The sequence below is a fragment of the Polypterus senegalus genome, chromosome 9 (genome assembly GCF_016835505.1).
Source record: "Polypterus senegalus isolate Bchr_013 chromosome 9, ASM1683550v1, whole genome shotgun sequence".
Taxonomy (NCBI): Eukaryota; Metazoa; Chordata; class Cladistia; order Polypteriformes; family Polypteridae; genus Polypterus; species Polypterus senegalus.
The window spans coordinates 113,227,655-113,247,053 of record NC_053162.1 but is presented as its reverse complement, the minus strand read 5'-3'; the positions used below and the strand labels follow the sequence as shown (position 1 = coordinate 113,247,053).

Below are 19,399 nucleotides of genomic sequence, written 5' to 3'. Positions count from 1 at the left end.
GGATATACAATACAATAACTGTTGAAAGATTTCTATGAAAAACCTAAATGTTAATTTGTCCAAGTATAGTGTCATTTTTGGCAAACTTATACAAATTATACCAATGCCATCTATATCGTCTGAAGAATAATATAATGATGCTGTATTTTTATTTATTTACCCAGTCAGTGGTTTTTTTTATCAGCTGTACAATGACATCACCTTGAAAACTGCAAGAATAAAATCTAGTGTTGAAAATAATAAAGGCTGCATAGTCACAAGTAGGGGTGGGAATCAACGGAGACGTCTTGATTTGATATTGCAGCAAATTTTGCCTGCCAGTATGATGTGTATTACAATTTTCTGTGTACTACAATTCATATTACAATTTATTTCTGATTTGTTTCATTGAAAATAATTTTTTTTCCAACATCACATTTTTAAGTCATTGTGTCTAATACAATTAAATATATTTAAAAAGTGTTTTTATTGAGTCAACAAGTAAAGTTCATAACAGTATGTACGTAACAATAGAAATATATAAAATTTAGAAATTTCATACTAGCAGTACAAACATATATGCTTTTGGAGCAGCATGCATTGTATATGAACAAATAAAAATACATTCTGAGTGAAATATAACATTCTACAGAAATGAGAAATCCACTGAAATCCTTACCAATAAAGTGGGATATAAAATGTTCAGTAAAAATTGTAAATTAAACAATACTTAGTAGAAATCATGTGAGGCATGATCCATTAATTGAAATGCATGAATTTATTGATGTGAACGGACAAGACTTGGAATCATTAAAGAATTTATATTGGGATCATAAAGCTGCTATTAGATTAAATGGACTCAATAGTGAGTATACAAAAGTGAAGAGAGGAACAAGACAAGGTTGTGTCTTGTCCCCTGAAGTTTTTTTCAATATATACAGAAGTGATCATGTGGTATGTCAGAGAGCTTGATGGGATAAAGGTTGTTGGTGTGATTATATACTTTTGGCATTATGCAGATGATACTTTTAAACTCTTCTAGTTGAAGAAAAAGAAAAACTTCAAAAACTCTTAGATGTGGTAGTAGAAGAAAGTGATAAGAAGGATCTGAAAATCAACAGGGGCTGTCAACTATTAATGTTCTTGGCTGGCTAGAAAGAGTGACTGGAATGAGGACACTCGACATACTGAGGAATCTTAAACAGAAAAATGGCAAAGACGCCATAGCTGGTTCCCATGCCAGCATTCTGGCAAGGCCTATGAATAATAATAATAATAATGAGTCTATAATATATGACAGATATTTATGAATTTGAGTTTACCTGAGATCCTTGCTGCTGCTCCACTGCTGCAGTTTTGTGGACCATCCTTTTATAGGTTTCTTTTTTCTCATTCTCTGACAGGAATGGTAGTGATTTAATTCTTGCATCAGTGGCTGATGCCACATAAATTGTGTCCATGTCCTGTTTGCTTGCACACTGTTTCTTCAGACCTTGATGAAGAGCATATTTTATATCTCTGACAAAGAGGTTATCTCTCCCAGACTCCTATGTGTGTCTTGCAAAAGCTGTGAGTAAAATGGGGAAATGACCGAGAGTGTGGGGTTATTATCATCTGACATACTGTAAAGGAGTTGTTGAGTTTAGAGAAGGCCAGAAGGAGTTGCATTACGTCTTTGTGGACCTGGATAAAGCATATGACAGGGTGCCTCGAGAGGAGCTATGGTATTGTATGAGGAAGTTGGGAGTGGCTGAGAAGTACGTAAGAGTTGTACAGGAGATGTACGAGGGAAGTGTGACAGTGGTGAGGTGTGTGGTAGGAGTGACAGATGCATTCAATGTGGAGGTGGGACTACATCAGGGATCAGCTCTGAGCCCTTTCTTATTTGCAGTGGTGATGGACAGGTTGACAGATGAGATTAGACAAAAGTCCCTGTGGACTATGATGTTTGCTGATGACATTATGATCTGTAGCGATAGTAGGGAGCTTAGTAGGTATGCTAAGATTTGCATTGGGTGTGACGAGGATGGATAGGATTAGAAATGAGTACATTAGAGGGTCAGCTCAAGTTGGACGGTTGGGAGAAAAAGTCAGAGAGGTGAGATTGCTTTGGTTTGGACATGTGCAGAGGAGAGATGCTGGGTATATTGGGAGAAGGATGCTAAGGATAGAGCTGCCAGGGAAGAGGAAAAGAGGAAGGCCTAAGCGAAGGTTTATGGATGTGGTGAGAGAGGACATGCAGGTGATGGGTGTAACAGAACAAGATGCAGAGGACAGAAAGATATGGAAGAAGATGATCCACTGTGGCAATCCCTAACGGGAGCAGCCAAAAGAAGAAGAAGAAGAACAGATATGTTCACAAAAGTCCAAAACAGAACTGATCAAAGACAAGAACAATGGCATGGAATAAAGGCCCGGTCAGGAAATAACTTCATCTTTAGGGCTGGAACCGGAAGTGATGTTGTCGGGACTGGAAGTGACATCATCTCTGGAGCCAGACCCAGAAATGATGTCATCAAGTTTGCCGGAACCTGGCTGGATTTCCCGGGAATGGTCTGCAAGTATCTGAGAAAGACAGTCCGCACAATCCACCACCCCCTGGTCAGTGGTAGTATTACAATTACTCAGGCCCTTTAGTTGCCTCCTGCTCGCACGTGTGTCAGGCGTCCTGCACCAAGAGGTCATGGGCATGAGAGAGGGCATCAGCGTTGGGATGGAGAGAGCTCTTACGATGAATCAGCAAAAACTTGGAGGTCAAGAAACCACCTTGTGACCCATGGATTCGACTCCTTATGAAGGGCCATCCACTATAAAGGTGCATGATCCAACACCAAAAGTAGTAAATCAGCTACATTATCGCCCATTTAATCTCGAAGGCTACCCTTTCCACCGTGGCATACCTGGTCTCCTGATCCAACAGTTTCCGGCTCTGGTACATGATGGGGTGTTCAACACCATCAACACTTTGGCTCAGCACAGCCCCCAAGCCTGTGTCCGAAGCATCCGTCTGGAGAATAAAAAGGAGAGAAAAATTAGGAGCTTTTAATATAGGTGCTGAAGAAAGAACCTGTTTCAAGTCACAGAATGCAGTGTCAGTCTTAACAGTCCATACCACATTGTTAGGAGCCCTATTCTTTGTTAAATCCATCAAGGGCACCGCTCTCTCCGAAAACTGGGGTATGAACTGGCGGTAGTACCCGGCTAATCTGAGAAATACTTGGACTTTCCGCTTTGTTTGCGGATGGGACCATTTTAAAATGGCATCTATATTTGAACATTGTGGCTTACCAGGTAGCCCAAATATTTAGCATCTTTTTTAGTCCAAAGAAACATTTCTTTGGATTGATATAAATTGTGGCTGCTCCTAGCATCCGCGATACTACTTTGACCTGCTGTATGTGTTCCTTCCATGTGCTGGAATAGATGAGAACGTTGTGTAGGTAAGCAGCATTATATGCATTATAATGCATTATAACACAACCAATGCAATCTCACCTCTCTGACTTTGTCTCCCAACCATCCAACTTGAGGCAAACGTCTTATGTACTCATTTCTAATCCTATCCTTCCTCGTCACACCCAGTGCAAAGCTTAGCATCTTTAACTCTGCTACCTCCATCTCTGTCTCCTACTTTCTGGTCAATGCCACTGTCTCCAACCCATATAACAGCTGGTCTCACTACCATCCTGTAGACCTTCCCTTTCACACTTGCCGATATCCATCTGTCACAAATCACTCCTGACACTCTCCTCCATCCATTCCACCCTGCCTGCACTCTCTTTTTCACCTCTCTTCCACAATCCCCATTACTCTGTACTGCTGATCCCAAGTATTTAAATTCATCCACCTTCGCCAACTCGCATTCTCACCATTCCGCTGACCTCCCTCTCATTTACACTCATGCATTCTGTCTTGTTCCTACTGACCTTCATTCCTTTCCTCTCTAGAGCATATCTCTACCTCTCCAGGGTCTCCTCAGCCTGCTCCCTACTATCGCTACAGATCACAGTGTCCTCAGATCATGGTCCATAGGGACTCCTGTGTAATCTCTGTCAACCTGACCATCGCCATTGCAAATAAGAAAGGGCACAGAGCCGATTCCTGATAAAATCCCACCTCCACCTTGAATGCATCCATCACTCCTACCGCAGACCTCGCCACACTCGCACTTCCCTCGTACATATCCTGTACAACTCTTACCTACTTCTCTGCCACTTCCGACTTCCTCATACAATACCAGCACTCCTCTCGAGGCACCCTGTCATATGCTTTCTCCAGGTCCACAAAGACGCAATGCAATTCCTTCTGGCCTTCTTTATACTTCGCCATCATCACCCTCAGAGCAAACATCACATCTGTGGTGCTCTTTCTTGGCATGAAACAATACTGCTGCTCACTAATCATCACCTCACTTTTTAACCTAGCTTCCACTACTCTTTGCCATAACTTCATGCTATGGCTCATCAATTTTATTCCCCTGTAGTGACTACAGTCCTGCACATACCCCTTATTCTTAACTATCGGCACTAGTACACTTCTTCTCCACTCCTAAGGCATCCTCTCACTTTCCAAGATTCCATTAAACAATCTGTTTAAAAACTCCACTGCCATCTCTCCTAAACACCTCCATGCTTCCACAGGTATGTCATCTGCACCAATGGCTTTTCCATTCTTCATCCTCTTCATTTCCTTACTTCCTCCTTGGTAATCTGTTGCACATCCTGATTCACTATCTCAACATCATCCAACCTTTTCTCTCTCTCTCATTCTCTTCATTCATAAGCCTCTCAAAGTACTCTTTCCATCTGCTCAACACACTGTCCTCGCTTGTGAGTATGTTTCCATTTTTATCCTTTATTACCCTAACCTGCTGCACATCTTTCCAAGCTTGGTCCCTCTGTCTAGCCAATCAGTACAGGTCCTTTTCTTCCTGCTTAGTGTCCAACCTCTCATACAACTCATCATACACCTTTACTATAGCCTTCGCCACCTCTCTCTTCACCTTGCGCTTTATCTCCTTGTACTCTCCTTGTCTCTTGTCTACTTTCTGCATTTCTCTGACTATTCCTCTGTATACTCTCCTGTACTTCCCCATTCCACCACCAGTTTTCCTTTTCCTCTTTCCTCTGTCCAGATGTCACGCCAAGCACCCTTCTTGCTGTCACCCTTACTATATCTGCTGTAGTTTACCAACTGTCTGGTAATTCTTTACTACCACCCAGTGCCTGTCTCACCTTCTCCCTAAACTCAGCCTTGCAGTCTTCCTTTTTCAGATTCCACCATTTAATCCTTGGCTCTGCCCTCACTCTCTTCCTCTTCTTGATCTCCAACGTCATCGTACAGACCACCATCCTATGCTGCTTAACTACACTTTCCCCAGCCACCACTTTGCAGTCTTCAATCTCCTTCAGATTGACTCTTCTGCATAAGATGTAATCTACCTGTGTGCAGCTTCATTCACTCTTGTACGTCACCCTATGTTCCTCCCTCTTCTTAAAATACATATTTACCACAGCCATGCCCATCCTTTTGGCAAAATCCACTATCCTCTGACCTTCATTCCTCTCCTTGACACCATACCTAACCATCACCTCCTCATCTACTCTGTTTCCTTCACCAACATGTCCATTGAAATCCGCTCCAATCACCACTTTCTGTCCATTGGGTACACTGTTCATCAGTTCATCCAACTCACTCCTGAAATCTTCTTTCTCCTCCATCGCACACCCAACTTGCGGGGCATATGCACTAACAACATTCATCATCACACCTCCAATTTCCAGTTTCATAATCATTACCCTGTCTGACACTCTTTTCACCTCCAAAACACTCTAGACATACTGTTCTTTCAGAAAAACCCCTACTCCATTTCTCCTCCTATCCACACCATAATAGAACAATTTGAATCCACGTCCGATCCACCTGGCCTTACTCTCCTTCCATTTAGTCTCTTGCACGCACAATATATCAACCTTCCTTCTCTCTATCATATTGGCTAACTTTCTCCCCTTACCAGTCAAACTACCAACATTCAAAGTTCCTACCCTTAGTTCCACTCTCTTTACCTTCCTCCTCTCCTCCTGCCTCTGGACACGTCTCTCCCCACTTCTCCTTCTTCTTCTTTGGCCAACAATAGCCCAATTTACGCCAGCACCCTGTTGACTAACAGTACTGGTGGCAGTCGTTTTTAACCCATGACTCGACTGATCTGATATGGAAATTTGTATTGTTGTCCGCATATTTGATCTGGCAAAATTTTACACCGAATGCCCTTCCTGACATAACCCTCCCCATTTATGCAGGCTTGGGACCGGCACAAAGAAACACACTGCATCCCCTGTGGCTGGGTTGCTGACAAAGTTTTTATATGACTTTTATATAAGTAACATATAAATATTTTTCATAAAAGACCATCACAAAACATAATCACAAACAGAACATTGCATGATACCTTGCCGAGATCGGCATGCCCCACTATTTCCCTGAAGGACATGAAGGACAATATCTAATAGCGGACAACTCCTATTGTTGCATCCAAACGGTGCCATATTTCACCTTTACGCCAGGTGCAGCTGCATTGTTCTTATGTGTAAGTGGACGTTTCTTGCGGGGAGGGCTTCTGTTCTCATTCTCTGATGTAGGACCGCCATCATCATCCGAGTTCACCTCTGTTATAGCATATCTTTTTTTTTTTTTTTAAAACGGCAGTGTCAGATTGGAGGGAGGTTGAATGTGACTGAGAGAATAAAACTGAAAAAGATAAGAAAAAAACACTAACTTTACAAGTACCATAAGTTTACACCGGCTGTTACAGACTCAAGTTAAATTTGTTTTTATTCTGTAATAATAGCAATAAGAGCAGCTCACTCCTCTAAACAGTTATTCAGGTTGGCAGCCGGGCTCGAACACACAACCTTCTTGATTTAAGTCAGCAGCTCTTACCACTGTACTACCCAGTCGGTTGTGTCATTGTTGTACCCTAAACCCATTTCTTTTTCTTCAGTTATATTTTTGAATAAAAGCACATTTGTTTTGTTATACGTGTACCTTTTGTGAAAGTTTTTATTTGATATTTGGACTTCAGTCTTCACACATCATGCATTTCATGTCAAAATTTTGTTGTTAGTACTGTAACATGAAAAAAATTGTTTTAAGTATGTGTTCAACATTTCTTGCACTTGTCATATTTCCTGTCATCCTACATTTACATAGATCGTTGTAGACATGGAACACATATAAAATGCATGTGTTCCAAATAACGATATGTTATTTACCCTATTCAACCCCAGGCACCTCACACCGAGATAAACAATAATTGAGCTGGAAGAACTTTTCGTCTGAGTTGACTGCGGCGCTTGGGGGGATGGGATAGCAGGCTACATGCTGCTTGTGTTGATCAATACATTTACAAAATAAAAGACACTAATGGAGAGGTGTGAAGCAATTTAAGGTGGCCCGGGATTACTTGTTTTTTCGTAGGTTTCAGGGATTCTAGTGTTAATTCTTTTTTTTTTCCTTGGTTTTATTAAAAGCAAGTAACATTTCTTACAGGCTTAACAAAACTAAATTCAACCCCCAAAAGCAAAATACGTCTATGTGATAGTAGTGAAGTAAAGGCAATTATAGTTGGTTTCTTTTTCTCCACTTTAAGCCCATCTGGGAGTACACCAAACACAGCTGTTAATGGATTAGTAGTGATTGTGACACCAAGGCTGTCTGATAGGCTATTAATGACTTTGGTCCAGAATTATATTAATTTAGTGCACGTCCAAAACATGTGGCCCAGTGAGGCTGGAGGCGCTCAATTCTTGCCCTTGAATCATTTTGAACAATTTTAAGTGAGATAGATGTGCTCAATAAAAAAATAAGTTGATTAATTGTATGCATTGCACATATGGAGCTAGAGTTAATTCTGTTCATAGCTACCTTCCATTCCTTTTCTGAAATGTTGAGCAAGAGATCATTTTCCCACTGTAATCTTGGATATTTGAAAGGAAGGGACTTTAAAATGTTTTATATATTATAGAAATGCTATCTGAATCTTCAAGACTGACCAGTTTTTCTGCTGGAGTAGAAATAGGTGAGAGGTGAGGAAATTTAGGCAGATTCAGTTTAGTAATGTTCCTAATTTGTAAGTAGTAAAGAGATTGTGTTGATGGGAATTTATATTTGAAGTATAATTGTTCATAATTCTTAAAGTGAGCTTCCGTACTATATACAAGCTTGACCACACCTATTAAACTGTCACAGTTTGTTAAAGAGAGATGATGAAAGGTCTAAACTCATAAAAGCAACTTTTTTTATAAATTATGTGAAAATTTGCCATCCTGTTCTCTCACTTTAGGTTCAGCTAGACAATATTTACAATTGCGGCCCTTCAAAATGTGTAAGGCATACTGTATTATCTTTTGATACCCTTCCTGAACAGCACCACAGGTCATCATACTGTTTCAGAATTTTTTTGTAATCTACTAGCACTAGCTTGAAAAGCTTGAAAATGTGCAAGTTAGAGCAGTCAACGGTACTATTAAAGACCTTTGTTCTAAATCCCAGTCAATGCTGAACAACAATCTTTTCTTAGATTATACAATATAAGTTGAACTCTGTTTAGACTGTGATTGCTTCTTAACTGCTATTATCCTGTAAACATTGGATGTTTTCCAAGCCATCATCCTGAGGAAAGTTAAAATAAAATTTCTTTTGAAAAAATCCAAACAGTAATAATAATCAGTAGCACAGTGCAGAATTTATTGGTCCCCTACAATAACAGAAGTGGGGGCTCCTCCCTGCAAAATACTAATTTACAATTAAACCCTGATTTAACATTCCTATACTTAGCATTTTAAAACATATTTATCCATTTTTGAATGCTGTTGTTGACATAAAACAGCCTTTGCCTAAAGAACTGCAAGTCTTTTAAGGCTATGTTCACAACATAGCTAAAGATGATTGTACCTTTATTTTTGCCATATCATTTTACTACTCAATTAACAATGTGCTATTCTGAACATGCCCCACATGCATAAAATGAATAAAACAATTTTCTTAGACAGATGCAAACTAAAATATGCTTTTTGTTGCTCTACTTCATTTCAGCACAGGATGTGTGCTAATTCTTCTTTTTATGTTGGCAAGGAAGAGAATCAAGAAACAAAATATCTGAGCTGGTGTCAGGGCATTTATCACTGCACTCTGTACATCGACACAACAGACAAAAGACAGGACTGGTGAGAGTGATATGGATTGGTTTGAAGCAAAACAACGTTTATGAGAGTAGTGTAAATACTTTCTTAAAAATTTTGATTCCATGAGTAAAAATTAGATATTTGTCACATGAGTGAAGAAAATGAGAATTGTATTCTATTTTGGTTTCAGATATCAAAAGGAAGGTTATACACTGCAGTTTATAACAACTGCTCAGCTGCTTAACACTAGAATTACCAGAGCCTATGAAAAAAATCGTTAATCCGTCCAACCTTAAATCTCTTCTTAAAATCATTCACAGCTCTCCACCAGCGTCCTTTGTCATCTAAATGTGCTGATAAAAATCAGGCTGCAAGCAGCCGGCTATTCCATCCCCCCACCGACTTAGAACGTGCACAAACTTCTCCCAGCTCATGCCTTGATTGATTTTCTGAGAGTGAAGTGGAGTTTTAGAGTGGAAACAATAGATCGTTGTTTGGAACACACGCATTTCATGTCTGTTCCGTTTCTACAGTAATCTGTGTTAACACATTGTTTAAACAGAAACGTTTTTTATATTCTACTAGTAGATGACAAAATGTAGGCATAAACTATATAATGTATGAAGCCTGAAGTATCAAAAAGATACAAATCTAACACAACAATTGCGCTTTTATTCAAAAATATAACAACAGAAACCAAAAGCCGTCTTAACATTGACACCCGTTTATTATGACTGCCTCTGTGGCACAATAGAATCAGTTGCCAACTGGAAATCAAAGGGTCGCGAGTTCGATCCTGCACCACTCTGTTTTGAGAAGTAAACTGCTCATAGTCTTACTATTTTAGAATAAAAACAAACATTTGATTTCAGTCTGTAACAGCTGGTGTAATTTATGATACTTGTAAAGGTTAGCTTTGTTTTTTTTTTTATTAGTCAGTTTTATTATCCTGGCCGTGTTCACGAGCCCAAACGAGGTAAATTCATCTCCCTTCTACATCGGAACAAGAATGCACATACTATTGCTTGCATACTAAAGTGTCACCAGGCACTTTTCATGGCATTACACACATTTTTGAGCATGCCTTCTGCACACTACTTGTGACTTTAGGCTTTAGGAAGTAAGTAAATAAATAAAGGTAAATTGTGTCATAAAATGATTTCTTCAAAACGTCGAATGTTATTTATTTGGCATGGACATGCTCAAAAAATACATGTTGTCAGGGATGCCAGGGGCAATGACCCGGTCGGGATGCCGAGAGGGACCGGAAGAGGGTCTATGCCCACCCTGGATCATGTGGGGGCCGCCATCCTGGTTGCTTTGGGGGCCACGGGTAGGGGGCTTGGAAGCCCAACCCTGTAGGGACCCGTGGTCACCTCCAGGGGCCACCCCAATGCCTTGGGGACCCTGGACCTCAGCACTTCGCCACACCAGGAAGTGCTGTGGGGAAGAGGAGCAGGGACACCCGGAGAGCTTCCAGGAGAACAGTCGGCACTTTCTCCACACTGGGGCATGTCCAGTGAGGAATACCGGGAAACACCTGGAGCTCACCTGGGATGAGATAAAAGGGGCCGTCTCCCTTCATTCGAGGCTGGAGTCGGGTGGAAGAAGGACAAAGTATGAGAGAGAGTGGAGGCGGCCTGAAGAGGAAGGCATTGTGTGGCCAGGACTGTGTTTAGGGTTCGTGTGTACACTAGGACTTGTAAATAATAGTTTGTAAATAAATGTGTGGTGGTGATGAACAACATGTCTGCCTGTCTGTGTCGGGGCCGCGTCCACAATGTATAATGCCACAAAAAGTGCTGCAGACATGTCCGTGCCAAATAAATGACATTTGACGTTTTGAAGAAATCAATTTATGACACGGTTTACCTTTATTTATTTACTTACTTCCTAAAGCCTAAAGTCACAAGTAGTGTGCAGAGGGCATGCTCAAAAATGTGTGTAATGCCACGAAAAGTGCCTTCTGACACTTTAGTATGCAAGCAATGGTATGTGCATTCTTGCTCCGATGTAGAAGGGAGCTGAGTTTACCTCTGTTACAGCGCATCTATGTGAAAACAGCAGTGTCAGATGCGGGGGTGGGGTGTGTTTGGGCTCATGAACACAGCTGAGATAATAAAACTGACTAAAAAAAAAAAACAAAGCTAACCTTTACAAGTGTCATTTACAAATTACACCAGCTGTTACAGACTGAAATCAAATGTTTGTTTTTATTCTAAAATAGTAAGACTATGAGCAGTTTACTTCTCAAAACAGAGTGGTGCAGGATCGAACTCGCAACCCTTTGATTCCCAGTCGGCATCTGATTCTATTGTGCCACAGAGGCAGTCATAATAAACAGGTGTCAATGTCGCATGTTAAGCCGGCTTTTTGTTTCTGCAGTTATATTTTTGAATAAAAGTGCAATTGTTGTGTTAGATTTGTATCTTTTGTGAAAGTATTTGATACTTCAGGCTTCATATTACATTCAAACTATATAGTTTATGCCTACATTTTGTCATCTACTAGTAGAATATAAAAAACGTTTCTGTTTAAACAATGTGTTTACACAGATTACTGTAGAAACGGAACAGACAAGAAATGCATGTGTTCCAAACAACGATCTATTATTTCCACTCTAAAACTCCACTTCACTCCCAGAAAATCAATCAAGGCATGAGCTGGGAGAAGTTTGTGCACGTTCTAAGTCGGTGGGGGGGATGGAATAGCCGGCTGCTTGCAGCCTGATTTTTATCAGCACATTTAGATGACAAAAGACGCTGGTGGAGAGCTGTGAACGATTTTAAGATGCGATTTAAGGTGGGACGGATTTACGAGTTTTTTCGTAGGCTCTGGTAATTCTAGTGTTAAAAAACATGAAGAAGATCGTTAAAAGGAATAACAATTGGAAACCAAAAAAAAAAAAAAATAACAGTAACAATTCAACAGATTAAAAAAAACAAATCAGTACACTTCAAACTGGATAGCTATTAATCCTAAAAATAACTGCAGTGAAAACATAGTACAGTTGGCAATGTTCAAGGTTTTTTCTCTAACTGTACTAACAGAATACTATAGAATCTATGACAATTTCCTGTATTTCCTATATTTAACACTTTTTCTTCTGTTGGTCCCTAGAAAAATGCTATGTGCATGTTTTCTTGTATTTTAAACTTCCTTGCTTTTCAGCTGAAGTTAGTAACTATTTAAACAAGTATTTAAATTAAATCGACACTGTGCCAGGCCAATTTGTTGCTATCCATGAGAAGACTGCGGTGTCATTAACATACAATAAAACATTTTGAGACCCAAGTAGTATTATTTACTTATTTCTATTCAAATGCCCACATAACCTTGTTCTAATTGAATCCAGCTGTCTGTATGCTTGGCATATATCATGGTTATAGTAGTGTAGCACAGACTTGATGGCAACCCATATTAATGGAGGTGTCCTTCTCTCTGTCCATTAACCTCTGTCCTTTCTCTTTCTCTTTTTTGTTGATTCACCCTTCTGTTCCATGCAAGTTTCTTTATCCTCAGCTTCCTCTGCACAGCTGCAAGGAGCATCACGTGTATGCGGCATGGTCAGCAAGTTCCCCAGTTATTCGTGGAGCAAAACGCACTCATGCACACATGCTCCCAATTCGAGCATGTGCTTTCTCAGGGCAAGATTATTTATTTAAAATGGGCCACTAATTTCTGAGCTGCGGACCCACTATTCCACAGTCATTTAAAGTACACATTACAAAACTGTTTTTTGTTTTTTCCATCATAAAGATGTTGGAACATTAAGGTGTTTCCTAAATATGCTGGATAATGGGAAATGAATTCATGCGTCTGTTTCTAGTAGGATTGACTACTGCAATGTGTTGTTCACTGGCTGCTCAAATTGTTCTTTACAGTGGAACCTCGGTTCACGAACGTCTCGGAACATGTACAAATCGGTTTATGACCAAAAAGTTCGCCAAACTTTTGCATGTGTTCACGACCACAGACTCGGTATACGAACAAGCCAGTTTCCCTTTCGGTTTGTGCGCCGATGATTTCTGCACATGTTCAGTCTCTCCCTGTGCAGCGACAGAGATAGAGACACACCCCCACACACACACACGTGCGAAAGGGAGAGAGAGAGAGACAGAGAGACACACACACACACACACACGCGCTTGCATGCATGCGAGAGAGAGAGACAGAGACACACACAAGAGAGACAGACACAAGAAAGACACAGAGACACACACACACACACATGTGCGTGTAAGAGAGACACACACACACAGTCAGACACACACGCGAGAGAGAGAGAGAGAGACACACACAGACAGACATAGACACGCCCACGAGAGAGAGAGAGACAGACAGACAGACAGACAGACACACACGCAAGAGAGAGACACAGACACCCACACACACACACACACACACACACGAGAGAGAGAGAGAGACAGATGGACGCATAAGGCTTGCTTTTAAAGAGACAGATCTGAGCATTGTTTTAACCTCATTGTATTTAATAAAGACTTTTTTTCTATTGGATTTTAACCTCCACTTCTTTTTACAGCGATCAATTCGTAGCGTGCATTGTTGCAATGTTACTTTTCTTGGTGGTTTATTAATTTAAGGATTTTTCAAATGTTCATTTTTAAAACATTTTTTAGCGAGCGGTTCGTAGCGCTACAGCGTGAACTCTTGCAGTGTTAGTTTTCTCTGTTTTTCAAGGTTTTCTCAGTATTATTCAATGTTTTTACATTTAGTTCACTATTACGCTGTCCATTCTATGGTGTAATTAACTATATTTGTGCTTAAAAATCTTAAAAAAATATATATTTTACATACAGTTCATACGGTCTGGAACTGATTAATTGTATTTATGTATCCTATGGAGGAAATTACTTCGTTTCACGACCAAATCGGTTTACGACCAGAGTTTTAGAACGAATTATGGTCGTGAACCGAGGTTCCACTGTATATAGCTTTCAGTTAATTCATAATGCTGCTGCAAGACAAGGTTCAGCTTACTTATCTGAACTTATCATTACTTACAATCCAGAGCACACATTAAGATCTCAAGATGCTGGTCTGCTTATGATTCCAAAGATTAGTAAAATAACAGTGGGAGGTTGACTTTTTAGTTTCAGGACCCTGAAGCTGTGGAATGGTGGAATGATTTAAAGAGATAAGTTATCAGATGGAATGGGACTAGACCCCTTGACTCCAAGAAATGTAAAGCTGTTGGAATAGTTGACCCTGATATGAGAAAACACCAAATGAATATGTTGTAGAACCAAACAGGTATTGCCTCTGAGAAAGGACCAGTGGCTGAACTGAACTTTGGCTTGTCTTCCATGGAAAGAGTTTGCTTTCTTAAGAGTCTTTTGGGATAATTACTTAAATATGTTTAATTGTGCAGTCTCCAGGGTGGTTAATCTACAGCAGGCAACAGTCGTTTCTCAAATCAGATTGAAACTTGTTTTCTCACTTTTTGTTGCATGAGTAGGTTAATGCTGAAGCAGTGCTTAGAAAGACATCTGTAGTCAGTGCATTCATGGTTATTGAATGATTATTGATTAATGCAATATTTCCCTGTCCACTCTCCCCTCTAATATCCTCCAATTATAATACAGCAAACCTGCAACTTGGTTAAATATTTAACATAAATCATTATATTTTCAGTGATCTAGTTTTTTTTTTATTTTACAAGTTTATGGGTGGAAAAATTACAATTATATTGTTACATTCACTGTAGGTTATCTGTTATGCTGGCATGTGAAATAGAAAATTACTCACTATTCTAACATGTTGTTCTGCTAAAGAATTTCTTTCTGTTAAAAGAATCTGCCAATACCCTTTCGTCATGTCGGGCATGGTCAAATACTGTGCTTGTTTCCAAGTCACTTGAGGAGTTCATTTACTATGTGTACATAAGAATCACATAGGTAGACTTGATTAAACAGACAAGACTCATTGCAGAAGCGCCAACTGCCAACCGGAGTTTGGATCAGAATGATGAAACTCGACTAAAGACTAAAACTTCCAGCTCATTTTGTCTCTAGTAGTCAGTACGGATGTTCTCTGACAACTACTCCCAGTTTGGTTTTGATGTAATGTGCAATCAGGGAGGTCCTTCCAGGTTTTTTATTCACCACTTCCAGGACAGCCAGAATGGCTGCTTCAAGCACGCATCATTATTTGGCCATTGGTTTAGAACTGAAAATAAGGTTTGCCCCAAGAGCGAAATAAGAATGTGGTTGGCTAAAGTAGGGATCTACTTCTGGAATTAAATCTGTTTTTGAGGGTTGCATTGCCATGTGTGCATATATATATTGTTGAGTTATGTAGAGGAACCACAGAGCCCCAAATCCTAAACTCGCTCACACCTAAAACAGTCACAGGTTCAATTACAGTCTGTTTATTACACACAGTATTGTTTATTTATAGAAAACTACACTTAAAGTACCACAAGCACAGATATTCCAAGGTCTTATCCTCTTCTTACATTACTCCCGATGATCTTCTGCCTTTCAATGCTGACTCTCCAGGTAAGGCAGATTGGCTCCTTTTAAAACGGAGCCAGGAATACTTCTGGTGCCAGGACATAGCCCATTGGAACCATTTCCGGGTCACGCAGAAGTCTGACAGATTTGGGACCATGAATGTCTGTAGCAAACCCCAGCTGGCACCACTGGAACCCAACAGGGTTTCTCTATGGCACCGCAGTTTCCAGCATATCTTGCAGGTGACCATATGGGTGCTAAAGCCCATACAGTAGATGCTGCCATCTAATGTACTGGGGTAGCAGATATTCCAAGTTGACGGACTCTCTCTGTTTCTCCATTATACTGCCCTCATGGCTGGGTAAGGCTGTTTCTTCTTGTGCCTCTGATGGACTTACCTCCCATCCAAGTAACAAACCTCACCCCATCCCAACCCAGATACCCACACAGGCATACCATCCAATGCAGTGTGTGTGTGTATATGTATACAGTAAGTACATGTAAGGCGGAGAAGGAATATTTTTTGTGTATTTTTTTTTTAACCAATTATACTTTATCATACCAAAATAAGCACACACTGCTGCATTTTTGAAAGAACTGTCCAATCATAAACACAATCAATGCAACATACTCATATCGGAGCAATATTCAACAATTAACAATTCCTTTCCATCTTTGTGTAGAGCTATTTAATACCAAAAGGTCAATTATATAATAGTCGGTTGTATTAATTAAAACACCAGAAGGTAAACAGATTAATTTATTTTTTATAATTTACTAAATTTACTTTGTGCATTATGTTATGTATCATTTACAAAATAATAAAAATAGCTTTCTCTTATTTAATTCAGGTTTTTTATAGTGATTATGAGGTGTCATGTTTCAAACACCAAGAAAATGCTGCATGCAAACTAACTAATACAGAAGACAAAACATAAAAGATGTCTGTGAGTGATAGCTAAGAATGAACAATGTCATGACTCTCCCAAAAATTATTTCAGTGACTCATGCTGTTGCATGGGCATTTACATGAGAGAGTTTTTTTTTTTGTCATTTAATAACAAATAATAAAAACTAAACAAATATAGGAATGTTTTATTGCCATTTAATTACATTACAGTTTTGCTGGTGATTATAAATTCACTGAGTGTCAAGATGGCCAGTAATGTTCAAATCCTCTTCACGGGCGCTAAGCTTTTGATTGTTGTCATCATTGCCATAGTTGGAGTTTTTCTACTTGCAAAAGGTAAGTTTCAAATTAATATTCACATATTTCTTTACCTATTGTCTTCGAAGAAAGAGGAGTAGCAATATATGCTAAATGTTTGAGTTTAAGGAGTTAGAATCTACTTTGTAATGCAATCCTGTACTTTATCAATAAACTAAATAAGATAAATAATTTTGCTTCTTTAAGGAAATACACAAAATTTCTCAAATGCTTTTCATGGAAGCAAGACCTCCTTTGGAGCTTATAGCTTGGCCTGTTATAATGGACTCTGGGCATATGATGGCTGGTAGGTGAAAATGCATGTATACATATATAAAGTTATATGTTTTTCACGTATACAGTATATAGATTGAATATTGCAGTACATAAACTAAAGTGTTACCTAATTATTTTTTTAATTTTTACATTACTTGATACCTTACGATATCAGGATGTCTTATAAATGATTAGTGTAAAACAGTGAGTCATAAGCAGGACCTGGCACTTTTAGGTTTAAAGACTGATGCAGTAGAAAACTACTATACACTCCTTGCTTGATCAGTTAAAAAAATAACTGCAAAATTCCTGTAAATTAAAATCTTTGGGCTTATTGTAAATGGTGTACACAAAGCATAGTTTTTATATATAAAACATAGTTTTGAGCACAGTTCAAACAGTGGTCTTTTTATTAAAGAATTGGATTCAAGCAAAAAGGCTGAATGCTTAGATTTTTCTTTTTTTGTCCATGACTTTGGCTCACAGTTATTCAGCCTGTTCCCTGTATTGCACCAAAATAAATTTTATGATGTTATGTTAAGCTAAGGAAGTGATGAACAGTGTGCCCAAGGGACAGAAAGTGGTGATTGGAGCGGATTTCAATGGACATGTTGATGAAGGGAACAGAGGAAATGAGGAGGTGATGGGCAGGTATGGTGTCAAGGAGAGGAATGAAGAAAGTCAGAGGACAGTGGATTTTGCCAAAAGGATGGATATGGCTTTGGTGAATACATATTTTAAGAGGAGGGAGTAACATAGGGTGACGTACAAGAGTGGAGGAAGATGCACAGAGGTAGATTACATCCTGTTCAGAAGAGTCAATCTGAAGGAGATTGAAGACTGCAAAGTGGTGGCAGGGGAAAGTGTAGTTAAGCAGTATAGGATGGTTATCTGTAGGATAACGTTGGAGATCAAGGTGAGGGCAGAGCCAAGGATTAAATGGTAGAATTTGAAAAAGGAAGACTGCAAGGTTGAGTTTAGGGAGGAGGTAAGACAGGCACTGGGTGGTAGTGAAGAGTTACCAGACAGCTGGGCAACTACAGCAAAAGTGGTAGAGATGACAGCTAGAAGGGTGCTTGGTGTGACATATGGACAGAATAAGGAGGAAATAAAGGAAACCTGATGGTGGAATGGGGAAGTACAGGAGAGTATACAGAGGAAGAGGATGGCAAAGAAGAAGTGGGGTAGTTAGAGACATGCAGAACGTAGACAAGAGTACAAGAAGATAATATCCAAGGTGAAGAGAGAGGTGGCAAAGGCTATAATGTTTTGCATGAGAGGTTGGACACTAAGGAGGGAGAAAATGATCTGTAATGATTGGCTAGACAGAGGGACGCTGGGTAAGATGTGCAGCGGGTTAGGGTCTTAAAGGATAAAGATGGAAACGTACTCACAAGCGAGGAGGGTGAGTTGAGCAGATGGAAAGAGTACTTTGAGAGGCTGATGAATGAAAAGAATGAGAGAGAGAGAGACAGTGGTGAGGTCTGCGATAGGAGTGACAGATGCATTCAACATGGAGGTGGGATTACTTCAAGAATCGGCTCAGAGCCCTTTCTTATTTGCATTGGTAATGGGCAGGTTGACAGATGAGATTAGACAGGAGAACCCTTGGAGTATGATGTTTGCTGATTAAATTGTGATCTGTAGCAAAAGTAGAGAGTAGGTCGAGGAGATCCTGGAGAGGTGGAGATATACTGTAGAGAGGACAGGAATGAAGATCAGTAGAAACAAGACAGAATACATGTGATGATGAGAGGAAGGTTAGTGCAATGGTGAAGATGCAAAGAGTAGAGTTGGCGAAGGTGGATGGTTGGGAGATAAAGTCAGAGAGGCGAGATTGCGTTGGTTTGGACATGTGCAGAGAAGAGATGCTGAGTATATTGGTAAAAGGATGCTAAGAATAGAGCTACCAGGCAAGAGGAAAAGAGGAAGGCCTAAGAGAAGGTTTATGGATGTGGTGAGAGAAGCCGTGCAGGTCATGGCTGTGACAGAGCAAAATGCAGAGGACAGGAAGATATGAAACTAGATGATTGGCTGAGGCAACCCCTAATGGGAGCAGCTGAGAGGAGAAGAAGAAGAAGAAGAAATTGTGCCTTTCAAGCCACTGAATGGCACATTACAAAATAAAGCATATTACATATTGCATGGTGTCTTAACAGCTTTATGTAGTACATTTCTAAACCCCAGCCATTAGATCATGATACCTGTAGGTGCTGTAGGAGAATAGCAAACTGGAAAACAATTTTAAATAATACTGGTGCAAATTTTAGTACTGT

The 19,399-nt window shown here is 39.8% G+C and overlaps 1 protein-coding gene across 2 annotated transcripts in view; it reads left to right on the top strand.

Annotated features, from left to right (window-relative positions):
* Positions 1 to 19,399, top strand: part of slc7a9 (solute carrier family 7 member 9) — a 224,403-nt gene that overhangs the window by 95,278 nt on the left and 109,726 nt on the right. Inside the window, exons 5-7 of one of the 2 annotated variants that reach the window (XM_039763591.1) lie at positions 12,671 to 12,811; positions 16,761 to 16,886; positions 17,055 to 17,154. In XM_039763591.1, the coding sequence (XP_039619525.1) occupies positions 12,671 to 12,811; positions 16,761 to 16,886; positions 17,055 to 17,154 (367 nt within the window). The remainder of the gene's footprint in view (positions 1 to 12,670; positions 12,812 to 16,760; positions 16,887 to 17,054; positions 17,155 to 19,399) is intronic. The other variant, XM_039763592.1, reaches the window with a different exon arrangement.